The 21,986-nt window shown below is 34.8% G+C and overlaps 1 protein-coding gene across 1 annotated transcript; it reads right to left on the bottom strand.

The window, feature by feature from the left end:
* Nucleotides 1-8,933: 8,933 nt before the first annotated feature.
* On the bottom strand, nt 8,934-21,039 carry LOC124368010 (MAPK-interacting and spindle-stabilizing protein-like). The gene is made up of 2 exons (XM_046825281.1): nt 20,892-21,039; nt 8,934-9,751 (listed from the first exon to the last, which is right to left on the bottom strand). Exons 1-2 carry the CDS (start codon nt 21,037-21,039, stop codon nt 8,934-8,936), a joined length of 966 nt encoding a protein of 321 aa, XP_046681237.1.
* Nucleotides 21,040-21,986: the final 947 nt, after the last annotated feature.

The raw sequence follows: 21,986 nt of genomic DNA on the forward strand, positions 1-21,986 counted from the left end.
ATAAATGTGTTTTACATTATTTTGTGAAACATACATGAAAATAATGTATAAATTGAAAGAAGTGGTTAAATTAATTTAACTTATGGTTGTGCTGTTATAAAACATTGTTTATATAGAATAGTTGATTAATTTAACAGGCTCTTTCAATTTATACGATTATATAGAAATCTTTTTCTATTGACCTGAACTTTTTTACGATATTTTAAGAGCGATTCTGCTATTCTGAGGAAGGAGACGAATCCAATAAATCAGAGATCACCATAACCAGTACAGCCATTCATAAGTTGTATACGGTGTAACCTTTTTTGGCGAAAAACACTTCGGTCATCATCGCCCGCTTGCATAAATGATACCTACTCATAGTTGGTGGTGTCAATTTACAATACACATATTAAACGAAAACATACAAGTAGGTAAATAAAATATTTCATAGAAGGAATAAATAAGTAACAATTAAATCAACAACTTGGGAGAGACTGTAAAGTGGTCTAACCCATTAAAAGATAAAACACAAATAACAATAACGATAACATGAGGAACTTAATAGCATAAGTTAAGGACTATAAATACATTACAACGTTTGCTTGCCACCAAGATGGCTGTAAAGGGGCCAATCCGGTAGCAGTAAATAAAATCTATACAAAGATATAACAAAAGACTACGTACTAAATAACAATAATAATAAATGGAACATAGAAATACAATTCAGCTCAGATTCGTGACGTTCGCGACGTATCGTTCAGGAATCCGAAGAGCTTGGCCAACACGTCACAATTATCTCCTAGCAACTCTGGGAAAGTTGCAGGGAGGAGATATTTACGTCTCTGTTGGGAGTAGTGGTTGCACTGCAACAGGGTATGCTTTACTGTTACAACCACGTTACAAAAAGGGCAGAAGGGGGGGGGGTGTCACATAGTGTAACTAACCAGACTTTGTTTTATATATCTAAACATTTTTGCTTTTTAAGGAGACGATTTTTGGGATGTGCAATTTTCCAAGAACTGAGTTGCTCTGTGATTGCAATGAAATCTGACTAAGAGGAGTAGAATTATGTAGTAAAGCTTGAGTGCGGCTCTTGAACAGAACAGTTCCACGAATACATGTGCGAGGGTGATAAGAGCTCAACGAGAACTCACAAAATTAGCTCGGAATTCCCACATTTCTCGAGTGGAGATTGACAGACACAAAACAATGGATGAAATTAAACCCGAGTGCTTCATTCATACGAGTCGAGGCGTGTCCCTGGGCGCTACAGGCGGAGTCGCAGCTACTTTACACTTATCTCGGGATTTCCAAGTGTAAGAGCCAGATTAGATAAGGTTATAACATGCGAGATAGTGTGTCAGAAAATGTTTTGATAACAGATTTACACATACGCTGAAAACAAGCGATAAAAGGAGAAGAAAAGTAAACATCCCCCCCACCTCACCACTAATTGTTAAACAGTTAAAATCTAAAAAGAGAAACCTTGAAGTGTTTTGGCCTCAGTGTCGTAAAATTTAGATTCGAGGTATCCAAAATCATACTAAACCTCAAAAATCATAAACTCTGACCAGACCGTTCAAAAACTGATCTGCGATTTTATATATTTTTTTAACCTTAGGAGTCGGGAGTGCCCCAAAATGGGCACACTCTCTAATCTGGAAGATCAGTTCTAAAAGTTTTAAATACACAAAAAAGGAAGTTATACCCATTCAACTTCAAGTATTGCTCAAATTAAAGATTTGTTATTTGTACCAGTTTCAGAATTAATTGGAAATGCAATGTGAGATAAGTACTCTGTATATGAACTGTGCATCTTTCCACATTTGTAAATTTAAATGATAAAAGAAGAAATCCAGTCAACAATTATAAACTATAACATATGTTTCTATATAGTCTCAGTTATTAATTTGTGGTCTTTACCATAAGATTAAACTTTGTTTTAACCGCTTTATCGAATGTTTTTTTCTATTCTACACAAGTTTTCTGTTTATATTTCATAATTATTGATAATGCGCTAACCGGCAAATAATAATAATAATAATTAATAACATTTTGTGGTAGTAAAAAAAGATGTCTTTAAAATACTAAAACCATACCAATTTCATCAAGTATATTGTAGTGCAGAAAACCTATAATCTTGCAATGCAGAATGTTACAATCAACCTGGTATTTTTACTGTAAATTAAATTAAAATAACAAAATAACATAACTTAACAAGGTTCTTTACCAGCACATTTCTTATTTCCTCCTTATATTTTCCAACTTATTAGTAATATTTTTAACATGCACTTTGTTTTATTTTTTAAGTAAAACAGTCATGTAAATACTAATTAATAAAAATATAAATTATACAATGAATGATTTTTATGTGCGTTTTTAGATTTTACAAAACACTGCATTATAAGTATTATACATCATGACAATCATAACTCTCCCCACACACAAATCGTGGGGGAATAATCTTCTTCTTTAAACTCTTTTTTTAATATCATCAGATATATATATATCAGAGTTTTAAAATATTTATTCCATAGCGGAAAAGCAGTTTTAAAACATTGCCGGAATTGTGTACTAACTTTTTTCTATACGACAAGAAGCACCTGAAACCTCTACTGCACTAAAATCTGAAGGGTTATTGTGTTGCTTCCAGAGTGACAACATATTCAGGATGGGTAGTAGTGAGGTATTGGAAGGAAAGTGGTACAGCTACCACGAGGTAGGATGGTGGGCCACCTTGAGGAAAGGGGAGACAACTTCAACACGCTAGGGGAGACCCCACCTCACAATTCAGCTTGCTAAACCCTTCAAAATTGAGGGGCCTCTCTTTTTTTTTGAAATAAATTATATAAAAAACAACACAAAATACAAGGCCCATTCCAGAACTGCTGATATATAAAGGGGTGTACCACAAGGATCGGTACTGGGACCAGTCCTATTTCTGCTTCTCACAAATAATGACATGCCAGGATGGATAGCAGAAAATGGATACACCGTTATGTACGCAGACGACACTGTCCTCACGTTTACAGACAGAACACTTGAAATGCTAGAAGAGAAAACAAACTTACAATTCCAGAGAACCAAACAATACTACTCCACCAAGACTTAGTTTTTTTATATGCACTATCCTCCTTCTAGTCAACTAGACCAGTCATCACACTGTTGCTTTTGCTAATTTATCGATATTACAGTTAGATGGTATCACACAAGGACAACCACTGGGGCACAACTTTACTTCTGTTTTTGTTGTACCCAGTATGGTACCAGCTGTAATGCAAATTTCCACGTTCCATGACTTCTGCGGAAATACGATCATATGCAATCTGGGTAAAACGCAACGTACGAAAAGGTCTCAGTTACATGAAGTTCCCTTTTGAGATCTGTAACTGGGTAACAACCGAAACGCGAATTACGAGTGCATAACAAACTTTTCTTTGAGCGAACGCTCTGATTTCTTTGATATCTTTGCTACGATTTGCCTCTTTCGAATTCGATTAATCTCTTTAGATAAAGAGTTTGTGTGTAGAAGCAGCAGATTTCCGCTTCAACACAGACACTTAGGACAGGATTTAGTGGTAAACAGTAACATTGCCTTTGCCAAAGTACCGCATTTTGCAAATCTCAGACTCTTTGTCATGATCCAAGTCACAGAGATCGGTTACCCTTTTAGCGGGAATTAATGAACATTATAAATTCTATTAATAATGATATACTATTTTATGTTATTATTGTCTGATTCTGTTTTATTGTAAACGGTATTTATATTGTTATTTTCTGTTTGATACTTATTTTTTCGTTAAATCTGTTTATATAGCCTACATTATGTATGCTTGTTTTTTGTGAAATTTACAATACTCTATTGAAGTTTGATAATTATTTGTTTGTCAAATCTAAATATTTATGCTTGTTGATATTTTGAATATTATTTGTTGATCTTACTGTTTTTGCTTCTTAATGGAGATAGAAAGTTTTTTTTTTTTGCCAATATTTGATATTCATTATTTATATATTTGTTAAAACTTAATATGCTTATGCTTGTTAATTTTTTAGCTTGTTTTTGTTAGACGATTCTTGTTAAAATCTGGATAGCATAAGTAGTAACATTAGTATATGTTATGGACTGATAGTATGAATACAGTATTTGTGCACCATGGTGGAAGAAAACATAAAAATAACAAAAAAAACCTTTACTTGCCAACTGCATGTGTATTTTTGTAATGTATGCATACTATTGTAGTAATAAGTCACACGTGCTTCTAAGCACCTGTAATTTTTGAAATAAAGCTTTTTGTAAACGCTGTAAACTTTTGGGATCTATGACTCCCTAACGTCTGACAGTCTCTAGAGACTCAGCGAAAGTTCTCTTGGTGATACAGTTAGCCTCATAGTGCACCCTGTATCGGGTTTGTTACACTCCTTTCTTGATCTCTATTCTTGTGTTTCCTGGCAAACATCCTGCTGCTTTATTTACGGCCTGAGATGTTGATCTCCTTAGTTTATTAGGTGTCCAGTGACAATTTGCATTTCCATACATGGATACATAATGTGACACTTCCACTACGTGATGTAGTGACAAAGTTTTTCGTGAATTGCAAATCATGACTTTACATTGTTTATACACCTATAAATGTTTGTTAGATGTTAAGGAAAACCTATCTAACAAAACTGTAAGACAGACGTTCAAAATCATGATACAAGGAACAGAAACATTTAAAAACGTGCTATTAATAAGATTAAAAACATAAAAGCAACCACTATGAAAATGCAATTGTTTAATAAACCACCAGAAATTGTTAGAACAATGACTGTGGAAAACTTAAATAAATCAAATATAAATATATGGTTAAAACCAAGGGGTTTTTATTCCGTTAACGAATACATCACCTATGACATTAATTCAATAAGATGATGTGTTGATAATTTAATTACACTGTTGTATTTATTTATTAGTATTTTTTTTATTCTTTGTTTGTTTTAGTGTTGTTTTGATTTTAACCTTGTGTAACTTATTTCATTAAAATTGATATCTATAGGCTCCATAATACTGTATAGTTACCAAGGATCTAAATAAGTTTAGATTAAAACTCGGTTCTTAATTTATAAACATTATAATGTTATAATTTAAAACTTTTTTCACGTTCTACATGTATTGCTACTTCTGACTACGTCTATTGCACCATTCTAAACAAAATTGCGCCTAAAGACAATAATGTTCTTCATCGCTGTATAAATTAAACAATTTCATCATTATAGCCGACACTTTTATTGTCTATAAATCATAATTACATCAAAAACAATCAGGAAAAGCATTCTTAATAACTTTTAAAATATGACTCTCAAGCCTGCATAAAAACAAAGAAAGAAAGAAAGAAACACTTCTTTATTGAGGCGAAATTAGGACCATATGGGCCTTTCTTACATTTAACCTCTTAATGTATCTTAATGTGCATCGTACTGTTGAAAACATTACTCACAATATCGTCATCCCTGTACGTATATACAGAGTGAGTTTTATGTCCTGGCACACCTGGATATAATTTAAGCGGCCCGAGATATCTATGTGAAACCTTGACCCAACCTATTTTAACAGATTTTATGACAAATTTACAATTAAGTAAAGGGGGGCAACTAAACATTTTTAAATACAAACCCCTATCATGTCTCAAGTTTTTACACACGTCTAGCACACTGTCAAACAGCCGAAGGTGAACAGTTTGAACACCTGCTACATTAAAACAGGTAACTGTTTTTAGAATTTGCGTTAGTGTTGACTCATGTTACGATAAACAAAACAAGATAGTTACTGATTTTATTATTGTAAATTTGTCATAAAATCTGTTCAAATAAACGTAGAGACCTCTAGTTTGGATTATTGGATTTATTTTTTATTCCCTTCAAAATAAGGGGTCACATGATAGGGGTTTGTATTTAAAAATGTTTAGTTGCCCCCCTTTACTTAATTGTAAATTTGTCATAAAATCTGTTAAAATAAACGTAGAGAACCTCTAGTTTGGATTATTGGATTTCTTTTTTTATTCCCTTTAAAGTGAGGGGTCATACGATAGGGGTTTGTATTTGAAAATATTTAGTTGCCCCCCTTTACCCCCCTTTAGAAAAGGGGGGCAAAATTTTCAACAACTTGAAAAATTAAAAAAATATGTTAAAATAGGTTGGGTCAAGGTTTCACATAGATATCTCGGGCCGCTTAAATTATATCCAGGTGTGCCAGGACATAAAACTCACTCTGTGTGTGTGTGTGTATATATATATATATATATATATATATACACTACACGTTGCCCGCGGCTTCGCACGCAATTTTCTGTTGAAAACCAGTACACTATATGCACGTATTCTTTTTCTATCACATTCTAAACATTCCTGAAATAATTGATAGTCGTTCCTTCCTGAGCCTCTTGGGCGCATTATGAAGGTATGTACCATATTTCCTGCCTCTATCTTTCGTGGTTTTTGCTAGGTGTTGATAAGCTATTCAGTATGTAATTAATCTATACGGATGAATCTCGATAAACTAATTAGGATATAAAGAATCAAATTCCGGTCTGTTAAAATTAATTTTCTGTCTAAGATATTTCCAGTATTATTGTGGAGTTTGCGTTGTGCTCCGATCACGAAAATGTATCAACGGAAACCAATTTCGATCATAAAGCGTCTTCTTTCGCCTCTTCTCGATTACCTTCGATGTAACCAAATTCGATTACCTTTTGTGCAAACACTCATTGCTTTGTACAGTGACGTGTTTTATAACAGCGTTTAATAGTATTTTCATTGCATTAGATAGTTAATTGGTCATTCATTAGTGCAATATAAATTTAAAATTAGGCAATAACTTCTTCTATGCAATCTGCATTACACTACTGATCAAGCACTTACATAAGTAATAATTTTCAAAATTTTAAATGTAAACAAATGTTTCTGCCTCTTTGGTGAACTACAGCTGAAAGTATTAAGAGCTGTTAAGTATCAGTTCACTTTGTATTATGTGTCGTAGCGCAGTCTGTAGGATCCAATATAAAACACTACAAAAACAACAAAAGTTTAGTAATACAAATTTACTAAATAAACAATTTAAATTGAAACGAATTGTAGATCTAAACCATTCTCGAACCCACCTAAAGACAAAAAATACATATACAAATAATATATATATATATATATAAAAAACAAATATCGAAATATATAAATACAAATTTCAGTAAAATCAGTAATTTCAGTAAATTACAGTATGTACAGTTTAGAGACATACACACGCACACAAGATATATATATACACATACTGTATATATATATATATATATATATAAAACAAATATCAAAATAAATACACAAATTTCAGTAAAATCGGTCCAGCCGCTGAGAAGGAGTTTAGTGACATATACACGCACAAAAGAAATATATATATATATATATATATATATATATATATATATATATATTGTGTGCGTGTGTATGTCACTAAACTGTACATACTGTAATTTACTGAAATGTGTATTTATATATTTCGATATTTGTTGTATATATATATATATATATATATATATCACTGAACTCCTTCTCAACGGCTGGACCGATTTTACTGAAATTTTGTGTATTTATTTCGATATTTGTTTATATATATATATATATATATATATATATATATATTATTTGCTTATCCATTTTTTGTCTTCAGGTGGATTCGAGAATTGTTTAGATTTACAATTTGGTCATATTTAAATTGTTTATTCAGTTTATTCTATATATAAAGCAACATTTTACTAACAAGAAAAGCTGTTACATATACAATAGATCACCTTGAATACTTGTCACTTGTAGCTTTATACACAAAAATAAATTTGTACTAAATTATTACAACGTTGATAAATAAGTTTTCAAGATTTACCATACATTTTGCAACGTTAGGAGAACATTTTCCTACTAAGACTGTGTATGTATGTATATTTTGTGGAGATTGGCTCAGCAACTTGTGCCACTTAATTAATGAGCCTGCTGACTCTGATGGCAGAGTGGATAGATAAATCTCGCCGCATCTCCTCGGGGATCTGCATTCACATCAGGTTCGAGCCTGGCATCCTCACAGCCGACCCAGAACATGAATTAACGTATACCTGAAGTCGAGGTAATTGATATGATTAATAAATCACCGTACGCATGTAATAAGTGTGAAACTGACACTACCACTGGTTATATATATAACCAGTCACCGACATGTACCGAGTCATATGATGAGTGAGTCGTTTATAATGTAGGTTACGCCTTAGTAGGCGTCAAGGGCTGACATTTAAATATCACTTATCATTCATTGCCTTGACTATAATATGAGTAATGACTGATTAGAATCAATATTTACATCCATCTGTGTATGGAAAAATGTGGGTTGCTTTCACGCTAATCCTCTAGAGCGTACATAGATTATCACAATAAATCTGCTTTTTGGTAGACTTTTTTAAATTAAAAAACCTTTTATAACGAGGATGGAATACATCCTCGTGGTGAGAGTATCTTATCAAACAGAACAAGTAGGAGGGTTAAATACATTATCCATCAAACAATTTACATAATTAATCATCATGAATGAATAGATTGAACAAAATGTTCAAAAAGCCCCTGACGGAAAAAGAGATTCCTTGTTTGTTGTATTAGTTGACATCAACAAATGTACTTTTAATGCCAACAGTAAAGTATGTAGTCTCTACACATGCTCAGAATATACCTTTACGTGTACAGTTGCTGATTTGTATCTCTCAAACTAATGGTTACTCAACGAAGAAGTCTTCGTCAAAATTCAATTCAGAGCTTCGAAAACAGATAGTTGCATATAGGTGGTATCTTTAAAAAGATATGTAGGTCTCACAAGTGTTTAAAAATATGGTATGATATGTTTTGAAGTTCCACAATGATCATGGTTGTTTCAGGACAGCCAGTACTTAGGGAGGCCACTGAACCATCACGGATAGCCAGGCACCTAATACAGAACCACTCGGTGGCCACAATCGGCTGCCAGCTAAGACAGGACCACTCTGTGGCCACAGCAGGCTGATAGCTAAGAAAGGACCACTCGGTGGCCACGGCCGGTTGCCAGCTAAAACAGAACCACTGGGTGGCCACAGCAGGCTGATAGCTGAGACAGGACCACTAGGTGGCCACAGCAGGCTGCTAGCTGAGACAGGACCACTAGGTGGCCACGGCCGGTTGCCAGCTAAAACAGAACCACTGGGTGGCCACAGCAGGCTGATAGCTGAGACAGGACCACTAGGTGGCCACAGCAGGCTGCTAGCTGAGACAGGACCACTAGGTGGCCACGGCCGGTTGCCAGCTAAAACAGAACCACTGGGTGGCCACAGCAGGCTGATAGCTGAGACAGGACCACTAGGTGGCCACAGCAGGCTGCTAGCTGAGACAGGACCACTAGGTGGCCACGGCAGGCTGATAGCTGAGACAGGACCACTAGGTGGCCACAGCAGGCTGATAGCTGAGACAGGACCACTAGGTGGCCACAGCAGGCTGATAGCTGAGACAGGACCACTAGGTGGCCACAGCAGGCTGATAGCTGAGACAGGACCACTCGGTGGCCACAATCGGCTGCCAGCTAAGACAGGACCACTCTGTGGCCACAGCAGGATGATAGCTAAGAAAGGACCACTCGGTGGCCACGGCCGGTTGCCAGCTAAAACAGAACCACTGGGTGGCCACAGCAGGCTGATAGCTGAGACAGGACCACTAGGTGGCCACAGCAGGCTGCTAGCTGAGACAGGACCACTAGGTGGCCACAGCAGGCTGATAACTTAGACAGGACCACTAGGTGGCCAAAATCGGCTGTTAGCTAAGACAGGACCACTCCGTGGCCCCAGTCGGTTGCTAGGTAAGACATGACCACTCGGTGGCCACAGCAGGCTGATAGCTAAGACAGGACCACTAGGTGGCCACAGCAGGCTGCTAGCTGAGACAGGACCACTAGGTGGCCACAGCAGGTTGATAACTTAGACAGGACCACTAGGTGGCCAAAATCGGCTGTTAGCTAAGACAGGACCACTCGGTGGCCCCAGTCGGTTGCTAGGTAAGACATGACCACTCGGTGGCCACAGCAGGCTGATAGCTTAGACAGGACCACTCGGTGGCCACAGCAGGCTGATAGCTAAGACAGGAAGACTCTGTGGCCACGGCCGGCTGTTAGCTAAGACAGAACCACTGGGTGGCCACAGCAGGCTGATAGCTGAGACAGGACCACTAGGTGGCCACAGCAGGCTGCTAGCTGAGACAGGACCACTAGGTGGCCACAGCAGGCTGATAGCTTAGACAGGACCACTAGGTGGCCACAGCGATGTTATACCTAAGACAGGACCACTAGGTGGCCACAGCAATTTAATAGCTAAGACAGGACCTTTCTGTGGCCACTCCTCTATATAACAACGAGCTTGTTAGCATTATTTGGTGGCAACTGCTGTGAAATTACGATATAAGGACATTGGCATTGGTTGTTTAATTACTCTTAATTGGCCAGTATTTCTTTAGGATGTCTTATACTTTTTGTTCATACCATCAGATTTGGAAAGTCTTTAGATAAAGGGAAAACTCTATAATTATATTTGTTATCTAGCTTCATTTGTTATATTATATCAAACATTGTAGCTCAAAAACAAATTGAGCTAATTAATTGTTTAAATATGTCTTTCACTAAGTATTTAGTCCTATAAATAAAGGTATTTTCCTGGTTTATGACAGGATTGTAGTTTTCAGTTTTAGATGTTCTATGTCAGAAAAACAGACAACTAAATGTGATTAAGGATTTTCTCCCATCATGACCCTAGAATCCAAAACTACCATAATCCAAAAAATGTATATATACATGTATAAGGGCTAATGCAATATAACGTGACTTGTGCACATGATAACTAGTATAATTTTTTAATAAAATTTAACCTGGTAAAAAGGCAGTACTTTTAAATAGATTCAATGACTCAGTCAGTCTTAACCAACGAAAATTTTCATTGTGACGGCCATTCACATTTGAGCAAAATTTTTAACTTAACAAATTCCTTACCTAGAAACAAACCAATAAGTTTTTTACATATACTTCTTAATTATAAAAAAATTTATTCCTTCTTTTTTTCGACATTTCTTAAGGTTTCAAGATGACGGCCATCCAAAGTTAGGAAAAGGAACGGTTATATTAAGTTATTACACATTATAACGTAAAACAAAAAAAAATTTAAGAATTCTCACGCCATTAACAACAATGTTTGTTCCCAAGTGTGGTAAGCAAGATAGCGGGCGTACAACTAGTATATAGTACAGCGGGAATAGCTGTGAACACGATAACTGTCATAATTTTTAAATATCCACATTTAACCAATGAAAAGCTTCAAGATGACCACGGTCATTCACCTTCGAGCCTTCATGAAAATTTTTATCTTGGGTATTTCACACAATTAATAAATATTTACACTTCCTATAAAATTGTCAAGTAATCCCAAACAAATTCATTCCTAATTATTTTTTTTATAACGTTTAACATTTCAAGTTGTGGCCATTTAAAGTTATACAGATACACAATTGAGCCTGACTAATTATAACAGTTCGCCTTACCAATAAAATGATATTATGACATTAGATAAATTAATAATCACTTATCTAACGTGGTATGATGCCCACTCGACCAATCAGAGCACAGGTGCCGTTCTTTGGTCATAAGTCATGCAACCAAAACACGCAGGCCTTTAAACGCAATACATGTCTACCAAAATATTAATCGTAATTATTTGATGAAAGAGTAATAACCTACGTATCTTTACGTAGATCTTTACGTATCTCAATGCTTTGATATGGACACTTTATTGATCTAAATAGCTTCGGAAATGCTAAAAAAAATGTAAAGTTTAAAAGAGAAAAACTTTAGAGAAAGATATATGCCACTATGGACATGTGTAGTTTTTTTTAGATGTACAATTCCGTAGTACATTATTTTGTTATAAGTTTTAAGGTTTAATCAGTATTAACAATGAAAGAGATCAAAATATCAATGTTCACATTAAACAATCTTTTATCTACTTGCTATAATTATAATGTATAATACCTACGAATCTGCCTTAATCCCAACAGTGAAAACTGTATCAAAATCCGTTGAGTAGTTTAGAAAATATTGATGCACAAACAGAACAACGCAAAAAGTGGCTTTAATTTATACTATGTATCCATGATGTTAAAAACTGGACAAACATCTTCACATTTTTAGAATAAACTATTTTATAAGAAGAAAGTTTGTTTAACACTAATTAAATTTTTATACAGTTGAAGGAAAACTAGAAAAGGCAACAGCAGGGGTTTTGTGGGGATTTACTATGATGAAGTATAACCACAAAAGAAGAGCCTGACCCACTTCAAACAAACCTTTGTAAGAAGTCACTTGAATTTTTGCTATCAGTGGGAAATGCTTTAGGACATCCTGTGTCAAAGTATTTACAAGAAAAAAGTCTGTTTAAAATTAATTAATATTTTTAGATAGTTGAAGGAAACTACAACAGCGGGAGTTTTGTGGGGATTTACTATGATGAAGTGTAACCACTAAAGAAGAGCCTAGCCCACTTCAAACAAACCTTTGTAACTTGTAAGTCACTTGAAATTTTCTATCAGTGGAAATATGCTTTAGGACATCCTGTGTCAAAACTTCCCGACAAGTTCAGAAGAAGGACAGATTTTAAGTGTGACTGTCATCGACAAATCAAAATGAAAATTAATTATTAGTCATAACGGAAATTTTGTACAACACTGATAGTTGACAACTGTAATGGTTGACATGCTAATGACCTTGTAAAACTTCCAAATTAAAATGGTTATACCACATAAAGTGGCTTCTAAAAATATATAATTGTTAGCCCACTTGTGATGATACAATGTTATTTTATACTTCTCATATCTCTATATAGCCACTCACTATCTTGAAGGCTTACGAGATATACATACACATGAAAGATCACACATGGTTGCAATGATCTGATTATTCTAAAACTGTTTGTTTTGATCTATGATGCCTATTAATCGAAATATACTGTTCCTTTCAAAATTTTTAACAGTTGCCTTGAACTTGAAACCCAGATATAAAAAATATGTAATATAAAAGATTCTTCAAATGAACAGCTTTACAGTCTATGTTAAAAAATAATCAATATTTAAGTTTTGTACAATTGCGTATTGCTGCCATCTGGAAAGCTTTTTACTTGAAACATTTTATGTATGTATTAGTGTAACCTGTGCATACACATAAAAAACTGGATTTGGTAATGCTCAACAAGGTGTAGGACACAACTTTTAAAGTAAGTCTATATCACATGTATATTTTCAGAATTATAATAAACAATAAATTAAATATAAATTAAATTAAAAATAAATAAAATTATATTTATCATTTATCAGATAGCTAAAAATTATCATAGATCAAGGGTTTTCAAACAAATTATCTAAAATTTCTTCAAAATAACCTTCATAACGTTATAAATGCAAAAAAGCCTTTGTTTGTATAATTTGCTTTCACACATAAAGTATTCAACCGATAGTACTTAAATTTTATGCAGACATTCTTACGGTCCCTGGGATGAATATAAGCCTATTCTTATTTCAAAAATCCCTCTGGGCTACGCCCACTGGTCTTTAAAGTAGTGAAAATCCCATCTTGGTCACTAAAGTTATGAAATATTAATAGGAAGAGCCTGTCAAATGTAATCAACTGTTCAGGGAAAACATTGTTTTATGGACAGCACAAATATATGTTTAATTAATTGCAATAACCAATATTTTCAATTTGTTTACATTTATATTATATAAATTCTCTAAGAAGTAACCATTACTTCTCACACCATTTTTAGATTTCAGTGATTAGGTACTCAACCTCAGAAATTATGTTAGAAAATGTCCTAAAACATAAGATGGTCAGAATTTGACTTCTAAGACTCCAGGGTGTAAATTAAGTCCTGATACACCTGAATGTATTCCAAACGGATTGTGATATCGATGTACAACCTTCACCATAAAATACTTTTTTAGATTTTTTTAAAGATAAAAAATTTCCACCCGCTTTTCAAAGGTGGTACGGGGGGGAGGGGTAACTTTAAATTTTCAAATTGCAACAGCTATCTTGTGACATATAATTTTAATGGCCTATTTAATAGAAACAAAATGACATGAATACAAAATCTCTATGGTGTTCCTAGTAAAAGTTATGAACAAATAACACCTTACATCAAAGGGTGTAAATTAAATTAAGTCCTGATACGTCGGGATATTCCAAATGGATTGAGATATTGATGTACAATCTTCACCATACTTATTAAAATACTTTTCTCGATTTTTTGAATGAATAAAAAAACTCTCCCCTCCTTTTTAAAGGAGATGCAGGGATAGGCGGGGGTTACTTTAAATTTTCAAATTTCAATCCCTATCTTGTGGTACATAATTTTAAAGGTCTATTCAAGCGAAACACAATGACATGAACAAAACATTACTACAACGATCCTAGCAAAAGTTATGGGCAAACAACCCCTTACATTGTAATGCCACCTAGAAAGACACCAAAACCAAACCATGCAAGGACCAAGAACCATAACTATACACACCAGAGACATTAGTACTATGTAAAGTGATAAGCTGGGCATATCAAAGTCCCACTAAAAGATATCACGCATACAATGTTTGAAATGCGCAAAACATTGGCATTATCCCAACAGATTATTATTACTTTGTGTTATTAGCCCATAACTGATACTAGATACTGCTTAGAGGTGTTTTCTTAGTGCCATTGTGTTTTTATTAAATAGACCTTTAAAATGACATGTCACAAGAAAGGGGTTGCAATTTGAAAATTTTAAGTTAACCCCCCCCCTCCCTGTAACCCCCTTTGAAAGGGGAACATATTTTTTACCATTCATAAAATCCAAAAAAAAAGTATTTTAATAAGTACGGTGAAGATTGAACATCGATATCTTAATCCGTTTGGAATATGTTCAGGCGTATCAGGACTTAATTTACACCCTGTATAACACAGATCAGAGAAGCCTACTTACGTCAAAAGGGTTTTATAACAGACTTTAAATGTGTAGTAAAAGTTCCATGGTAACTTTGCCTTTGGTGTTGAAGATGGAGACAGTAACTTAACTTTTATATCTAATACTTAATATTTGCTAAACATGTAGAGTAATAAATACATTAATACTGGCACTCAGTATGTGTTTCTTTTTTTATAAACTTTTTAATATTTTATAACATTTAGAGCTGGAATTGGTACATTAATTCAAAAGCACAGTCCAGAGAACTTTCATCTAGCATAGTACTTGCCGACTGCTTCAAAGGGAGAAGTCAAATTCTGACCATCTTATGTTTTAGGACATTTTCTAACATCATTTCTAAGGTAGAGTATCTAATCTAATATACAGTACAATGGCCAAAAAAAGAGCCTATACTTTTAACATATTTTTTTTATCAGGGCAAGAAGGCAAATTGAACATTGTCATCGAAAATATAATTTAATCGAACCAGGTATGAGTGCTCATACAGGTGTAAAACCTACAAAATTGTGTGCAATGTCGCGCGTAACTGCTAGTGAAAACATATTTCCAAATTTGTTAAACAGGATACTTTTGCTTCTTTGATTCTTTATTTCTCGAGTAATTTTATAAGAATGAAGCATTCAAAATTTTAAATGGCCACAATTTTTTTTCCCAGGGTTGAGAAAATCAACCCTTGATGTTACTGTTCTTGCCTCATCAAGGTCTTTAAAAATAATCTAAATTTGATTGACACTTGGTTTGCATGGTTTGGAACTTTCTAATGTACGACACTACTATGAGAAGGTGAGAATTATTTATTGCTGGCAAACATTGAAGTGCAAGGTTCATTTTCATTATGACTAGAGCCGTAAATTTTTACACCCTAAATGTGTGACAACCAAAGAAAACATTCCTGATAATAGAGAAAATATCAATCCATACAGCATTTTAATGTGAATGCCTCCATGTGAATATAAAAAAATAAATAGCATCTCAACAGCCAGATTCGCTTTCACTGACCTATCTGATGGCCTTTTTAAATCCTCATTATGAATTTCAAACGTTCATTTTAAGTATGAAATAATTCTTGATAACTCTAAGGTTAGCACAACTTATCTAAGTACTACTCCAATTAAACTAATTGGATGGATAATTTCTTTACGCAATGTACGGTTTGTTTGTTACAAAGTTTCTCTACTGGACATTAGATCTTAAAACATTACATTTATTTTACTTGAAAAGGAAATTGTTGTAATATGTCTCCTTACAGGAATAGGGTTATTGTAACTGTTCCCCTTCTTTTAAATAAAGCTAGAGGATCTGTAAATTTCAACAAATGAGTTACACCTTTTACACAACACGGAGAATTTGTTCAAATACAAAACTAGAATTTATCTGAACAACCTCGCCAGCAAAACTAGCATTAAATCTGATTATGTACAGAAACTAATCTTTTTCTTACTGACAATACAGAATCCTTATCTATCCAATTACTCATTACAGTAATAGAGGAATTTGTAAGCTATTGAAGTAGCCTCAAAACTTGATCCTGGTACATAAGTACCACATCCTGTGTCTACAAATTGAATGTCAGTTATACCACCAAACTCCTCCTAAGAACCTCAAGAATAATTGACTTTCCAGCAATTTTTCTGTGCAGACTTTGAGCGAATGTGGAGACGCTACAAAAATCATAAAGAGTGAAGAGTAATGATTAAGACGACAGTGTTTTTTAAAGTGAGTCTTGCTACATGAAACAGTACTTTTTTTAACACATCTAACATATCAACGATCTTACAATATTGATTATCTTCCGAATGACCAAAAAACCTTGGATACTAACATTTTTTCCAATTCTTTAACAGTAGTGTCATAAACAAGAGAAATGCTCCTAGGTTTTCGGCTAATTTAGAGACAGACTTGGTGCAGTCTGGATTCTCATTATTCCAAGAATTCAGAAACTCTGCCTAACTTGGTGCATTTAATTCGCACATGACTATTGTTGATCTTACGTCATCACATTGAAGGAAGTGTTTGCTAAAGGTGCATGGCTCAATTTATGACTGTGATCGAACACCAACAAGAGAAAACCAAAAACCCTACAAGTCAAGAATAAAACTTCTAGCTCTTCTCTAGAATTCGCTTGCAAAAGAAAAGTTGGATTTCTTAAATCAAAGTTGAATAGCAGTTGGAAATTTGTAAACTTGCTTAAAATTCCATTTGAATCTCCGTGCCCAATAAAAACTGTCAAGAGAAAATACAAAAATTAGTGGGTCACCAAAGGACTTTTGGTTTTTAAGAGAAAAACTAAATTGTTTTCTAAAATTCATAGAAACACTCAATATGAACATATTTAAGTTTTTACCCACACCTACAAAAGGATTCAAGCTGAGAATGCATAAATGAAGTCTCAAAAGCCATTTTGACCTAGAAAACATCTAAACCCACTTGATGCATCATTGACGATTAAAATGGTCATCACCATAAAAGTGTTAAATCAAAATTGATTATGGAGGTTACACATAAGATAACCAGGTTCTTCACAACGGTTTGTGAGCAAGGTCCTTGCCAATCAGGACCTCAAGCAAACCCCACGTGAAGGCAACCCAATTGCCTCAAACTCAAATGTTCTGACTCCTATCTCCTAGGAAGAACTTAACAAAATCATAAAACAACTCCCATAAAAAAGTCAAACAATCTAAATTCAGTGCCAATGTTGCTAATACAAACTGTACTATGCATATTGTGGGACCTAAACCAATGTCAGTATTGAATTTATTATTCCATACTAAAGTTTCCCCTCACTTGATAAAAATTTCAAAAGATATCTTTTTTAATATGATCCCTCACATATTAATAATTGTAGTTTTGTCTAAGTTGGCCTTACATGAGCAAAATATTTGATTAATAATTTTTAATCCAATTGATAAACAAACAAATAAAATCAGCTCTCAAAAAGGACTTGTTTGGATTTACGAAGAATAAATCAACAATAGACGCAATTGTTTGTCTTGTTGGTATGATTGTAGATGGGCTGGAAGGTTAAAATCATATAATTATTGTGTTTCTCAACTTACCCAAGGCTTTTGATTAAGTTCACCACTCCACTATGCTTGAGAAATTAGAAGAATCTCATGGAATTTGATTAGTGCCTTCCCTATAGCTTAGTTAATTTCTCAATGCGACTCTTTACTTCAACACAATTTCACATTCAGTTTTTCAGAAAAAAGTCTTTGTTAATGTCAACAACTACATCCAAGATTTCCACAGCCTGTAAACGATACTAAAGCATTGAAAGAGTAAAAATAACACCCCCAACTCTAGACAATCCAAGTCATCTTGAGGATCTTCATATCCTCAGGATGTCTCTAGGAGTTAAAAAACCCACATCAGTGCGTTTAAGAAATGACCATTGTTGGTGGATGTCTCCACCTGATCAGGACAATTGCTTCACAGTCACAAATAATGTGTATAGCAGTTTCTAAAGAGTCCCTGAAGAAGCGACATGCCTCCGACTCAGAGATACCCATCTTAACCAAGTTTCGCTTGTCTCAGGCCTACGAGACCTTCCCAGTAAAGAGGAGTCTCCTCAGCTGCCATTTCATGATGATGTTCCTACCTTGACATTAACCCAAGCCACAACAGGGTTCCGGACCTATGAGTCATGACGAAGTTCCAGCTCTTGCAAAACTGTCTGTCATCTCATTTCCTGCAATCCCCTCATGCCCCATCACCCTCTTCAGACATTATTACCAGGGCTTTAAGTAATAATTGAAAGTCCCAAATCACTATTTGGACACAAACGTGCAGCTTAACTCTCCGATATATCTTGTTGAAGTTCAGGGAGTCGCGCCGACCAGCTAGCAAAAGTTTGCAACTGTTGACTTTGCCAAACTTTTAAATTTGGGAAATATATACTACTTCAACTACTGTGACATAGTCATTAATGACATGACTGTGGAGCTTTCAAATAGACTCCAGCGTGCTCAGAACTTTTGCATTAGGTTCATTTTCAATCTCAGACGTGTTGATCACGTAACGCCCTACTTCAATCAATTATCTATCTTAAAATTACAAGACCTTCGAGACTATCACTCACTCATTCTGTTGCACGCTCTTTTAAATACAAATTGTCCCAGTTATCTTTCAAACAACTTTCGATTTATGTCTGAAATAAGTGAATGAAGTACAAGGAGGGGTACATCCTTATTATCTATCCCAATTCATCAAACAACTACCTTTAGCAAATCGTTTACAGTTTCTGCCTGTCGATTGTGGAATGCTTTACCCGTGAACATCAGAGCCATCGATAAGCGCGCTCGCTTTGGGGCGGAGGTCAGGGCCTTGATGCTGGTGGGTATAGCGGTTGGCGGCTTTGGAGTGCGGTACTTAGGGCAATTGCATGCAAGTTGAATGAATGCGAGTGTGCGTCTTGCGATATTATTGTTAATTTGTATAATGTTGCATTAATTATTGATGATTGTTTTTATTTTAAGATTCATTTAATATGTAATGTAAATAAATAGACTAAATTTTAGTTATAAATGTATACATATATATGTTAGTTTAATTTTTATGAGGTTAAGTGGTAGTTTATAGTCCTAACTTCGCCTCTAATAGTCATTTTTCATTTCATTTCATATTGTAGGTCAAAATGTGGCTTGTAAGAGAAATTTTAAGTAGGAGAATAAATGCACTACAAATTACTGGACTGCGAAACAAATTACAGCTATTAATGAACATTACCCTACGCAGGCTGGAATTCATGCGATCAAAGGATTGCCAATTGATATAAAAAATGCCCCATCACTCAATGCATTCAAACTACTTTAAAACTCTGTTTAGCATTCAGTACATGTTATTAATTTGAACGAGTTTTTCGCAATAAACAGGGAGACCACATATCACAAGACTGATTCTGATTTGAAGTAAGAATAATTGGAGATGAATGTATGAAAATGAAAAATACATGTCTGTGAGAGATAATTGTGCTATTTAAGTCCAAATTCATAAATTTTAGTTTATTACTGGGACATGAAGAAATTTGCTATAAAATTGCATTATTGCTGCAATAAACATTTTACTATTGACTATCTGACCTGTTTAGAATGACATTGTGAGTACTTTTCTTCAACAGTTTACAATAGTCTTAAAGCGGTAACCACTGACAACAACCCTATCTTGCCAACCTCACAGCAGTACCCACTGGCAGCAACCCTATCTTGCCAACCTCACAACGGTACCCGCTGGCAGCAACCCTATCTTGCCAACCTCACAGCAGTACCCGCTGGCAGCAACCTATCTTGCCAACCTCACAGCAGCAAGCCAATATAATCACCTTATAGAGTGATAGAAATACATCAGCTTCTACAGTAACACCTTTTGGTACTTATGCATTTTACATAAACCACTCTTACGTTTTATGTGTTTTCACTATCAAAATTAAAGATAGATATATTTAAAAATATATTTCTTTCTTATACTGTTGATTCAGCAACTGTCAATTTATTTCATTGAGTAAATGTTACTCGGAAGTCCTGTCAGTCTGGCAATTGGATTTACAGCAGTGTTACTGTGTCATGTTAAATACTGCAAGTGTATTAACCTACTCTGGTCAGTTTTAGAGTATCGAACCCATATCTTAACGGGTAATACTCGTAGCTTAAACCTATGCTGCCTGGGGCAAATATATAGGTCTTGAAAAAAGAACAACATTACCTAACCTTACTATCAAGCACTTGCTCCAACCTACCCTACCTGTGGCCTAACTGCCCTATGTGAGGGCACCTTTATACCTACAGGTGGGGTTTATCTGGGTACAGGCTATTCTTAGAGTTTAGGGTGGATGACTCTCAGGTAAGGTGATTGGCTCTTTGGCATTGGGTGAGGTGAATGGCTCTTTGATCTTGGGTGAGCCGATTGGCTCTTTGTTGAAGCGGCCAGCTCTTTGCTCTTGGACAGGGCAGGATGGTTCACTGTAGGGTAGATTGGAGCACATGAGTGACAACCATGTTAGTTTTTTCATCAAGACTAATATATTTGCCCTGGATATTACAGGTTAAAAATATGGATACGACAAGTTCAACATATGGCTAGGGTAGGATAATACACTTGTGGTAGTGGTTAAATATGTTTTTGTATCATTAACTGGAAAAAAAAGCTAGTAATGTGGTTGGTATAACGGATATATAACCATAATTCTTTGCAGCTATAAAGTGTTATTGGTAATACCATGTCTTACTCAACAACCCTATCTCTCCAGCTACATGGTATCATTGCAAATAAACTGGGATCATTGCTTGAATATTTTGGCATTTTAAAAGTATTTGAACTTTATTCTTGTGCGTCTGTCTGTGTCAAACCAGGATCAGGATAGAGGATGAACAGCAGTGCCAGCGTCAGTGATATCCAAAATTATACACCTAACTATTTTTTTTATATATAATAAATAATTTTTAATATTTAAAGACCAAAACGTATTAAAAATACGTTTAGCCTCATATGGTTATCTTAATACAAGATTTTAATTAGGTTGAGATTACTCTTTTCAACTAGATTAGTCTAATTTCATCTCACCTACTTTCCAAATTTCACCTCAATCAGACCACAGTGTGGTTTCTAATTAGTGATTAAAAATAGGTATGCCTTTGAATTGGGCTGTTTTTTCCAACTCAGAGTATACCTAAACTTGAAATAATTAGTCACTTTTCCATACAATGTTATAAGTGTACTTTACAGAATTACAAGGTAGAGTTAAATATACACTGAACTTTCAATTGCAAGGCAATTACGTATCAGAGTGTGGTGAGGGATATGGATGGGCGCAAAAATCTTGATAAAGGGTAAGGATGGAAGACAAAAATGGGAGTTATGGATGGATAATTGGTTTAACAGGTATGTGAGAATGTTAAAGTATTGGTGAGGACTATGAATGGGCTCAACAGT

Source organism: Homalodisca vitripennis, chromosome 8 (genome assembly GCF_021130785.1).
Source record: "Homalodisca vitripennis isolate AUS2020 chromosome 8, UT_GWSS_2.1, whole genome shotgun sequence".
NCBI classification, from domain to species: domain Eukaryota; kingdom Metazoa; phylum Arthropoda; class Insecta; order Hemiptera; family Cicadellidae; genus Homalodisca; species Homalodisca vitripennis.

Excerpts from the sequence above, each read along its gene's own strand:
- LOC124368010 (XM_046825281.1), bottom strand. The coding sequence starts at position 21,039 with ATGTGCTCCAATCTACCCTACAGTGAACCATCCTGCCCTGTCCAAGAG. Across the intron at positions 9,752-20,891 it reads GCCAATCACCTTACCTGAGA|CTAGCAGCCTGCTGTGGCCA; the intron begins GTCATCCACCCT and ends GTCCTGTCTCAG.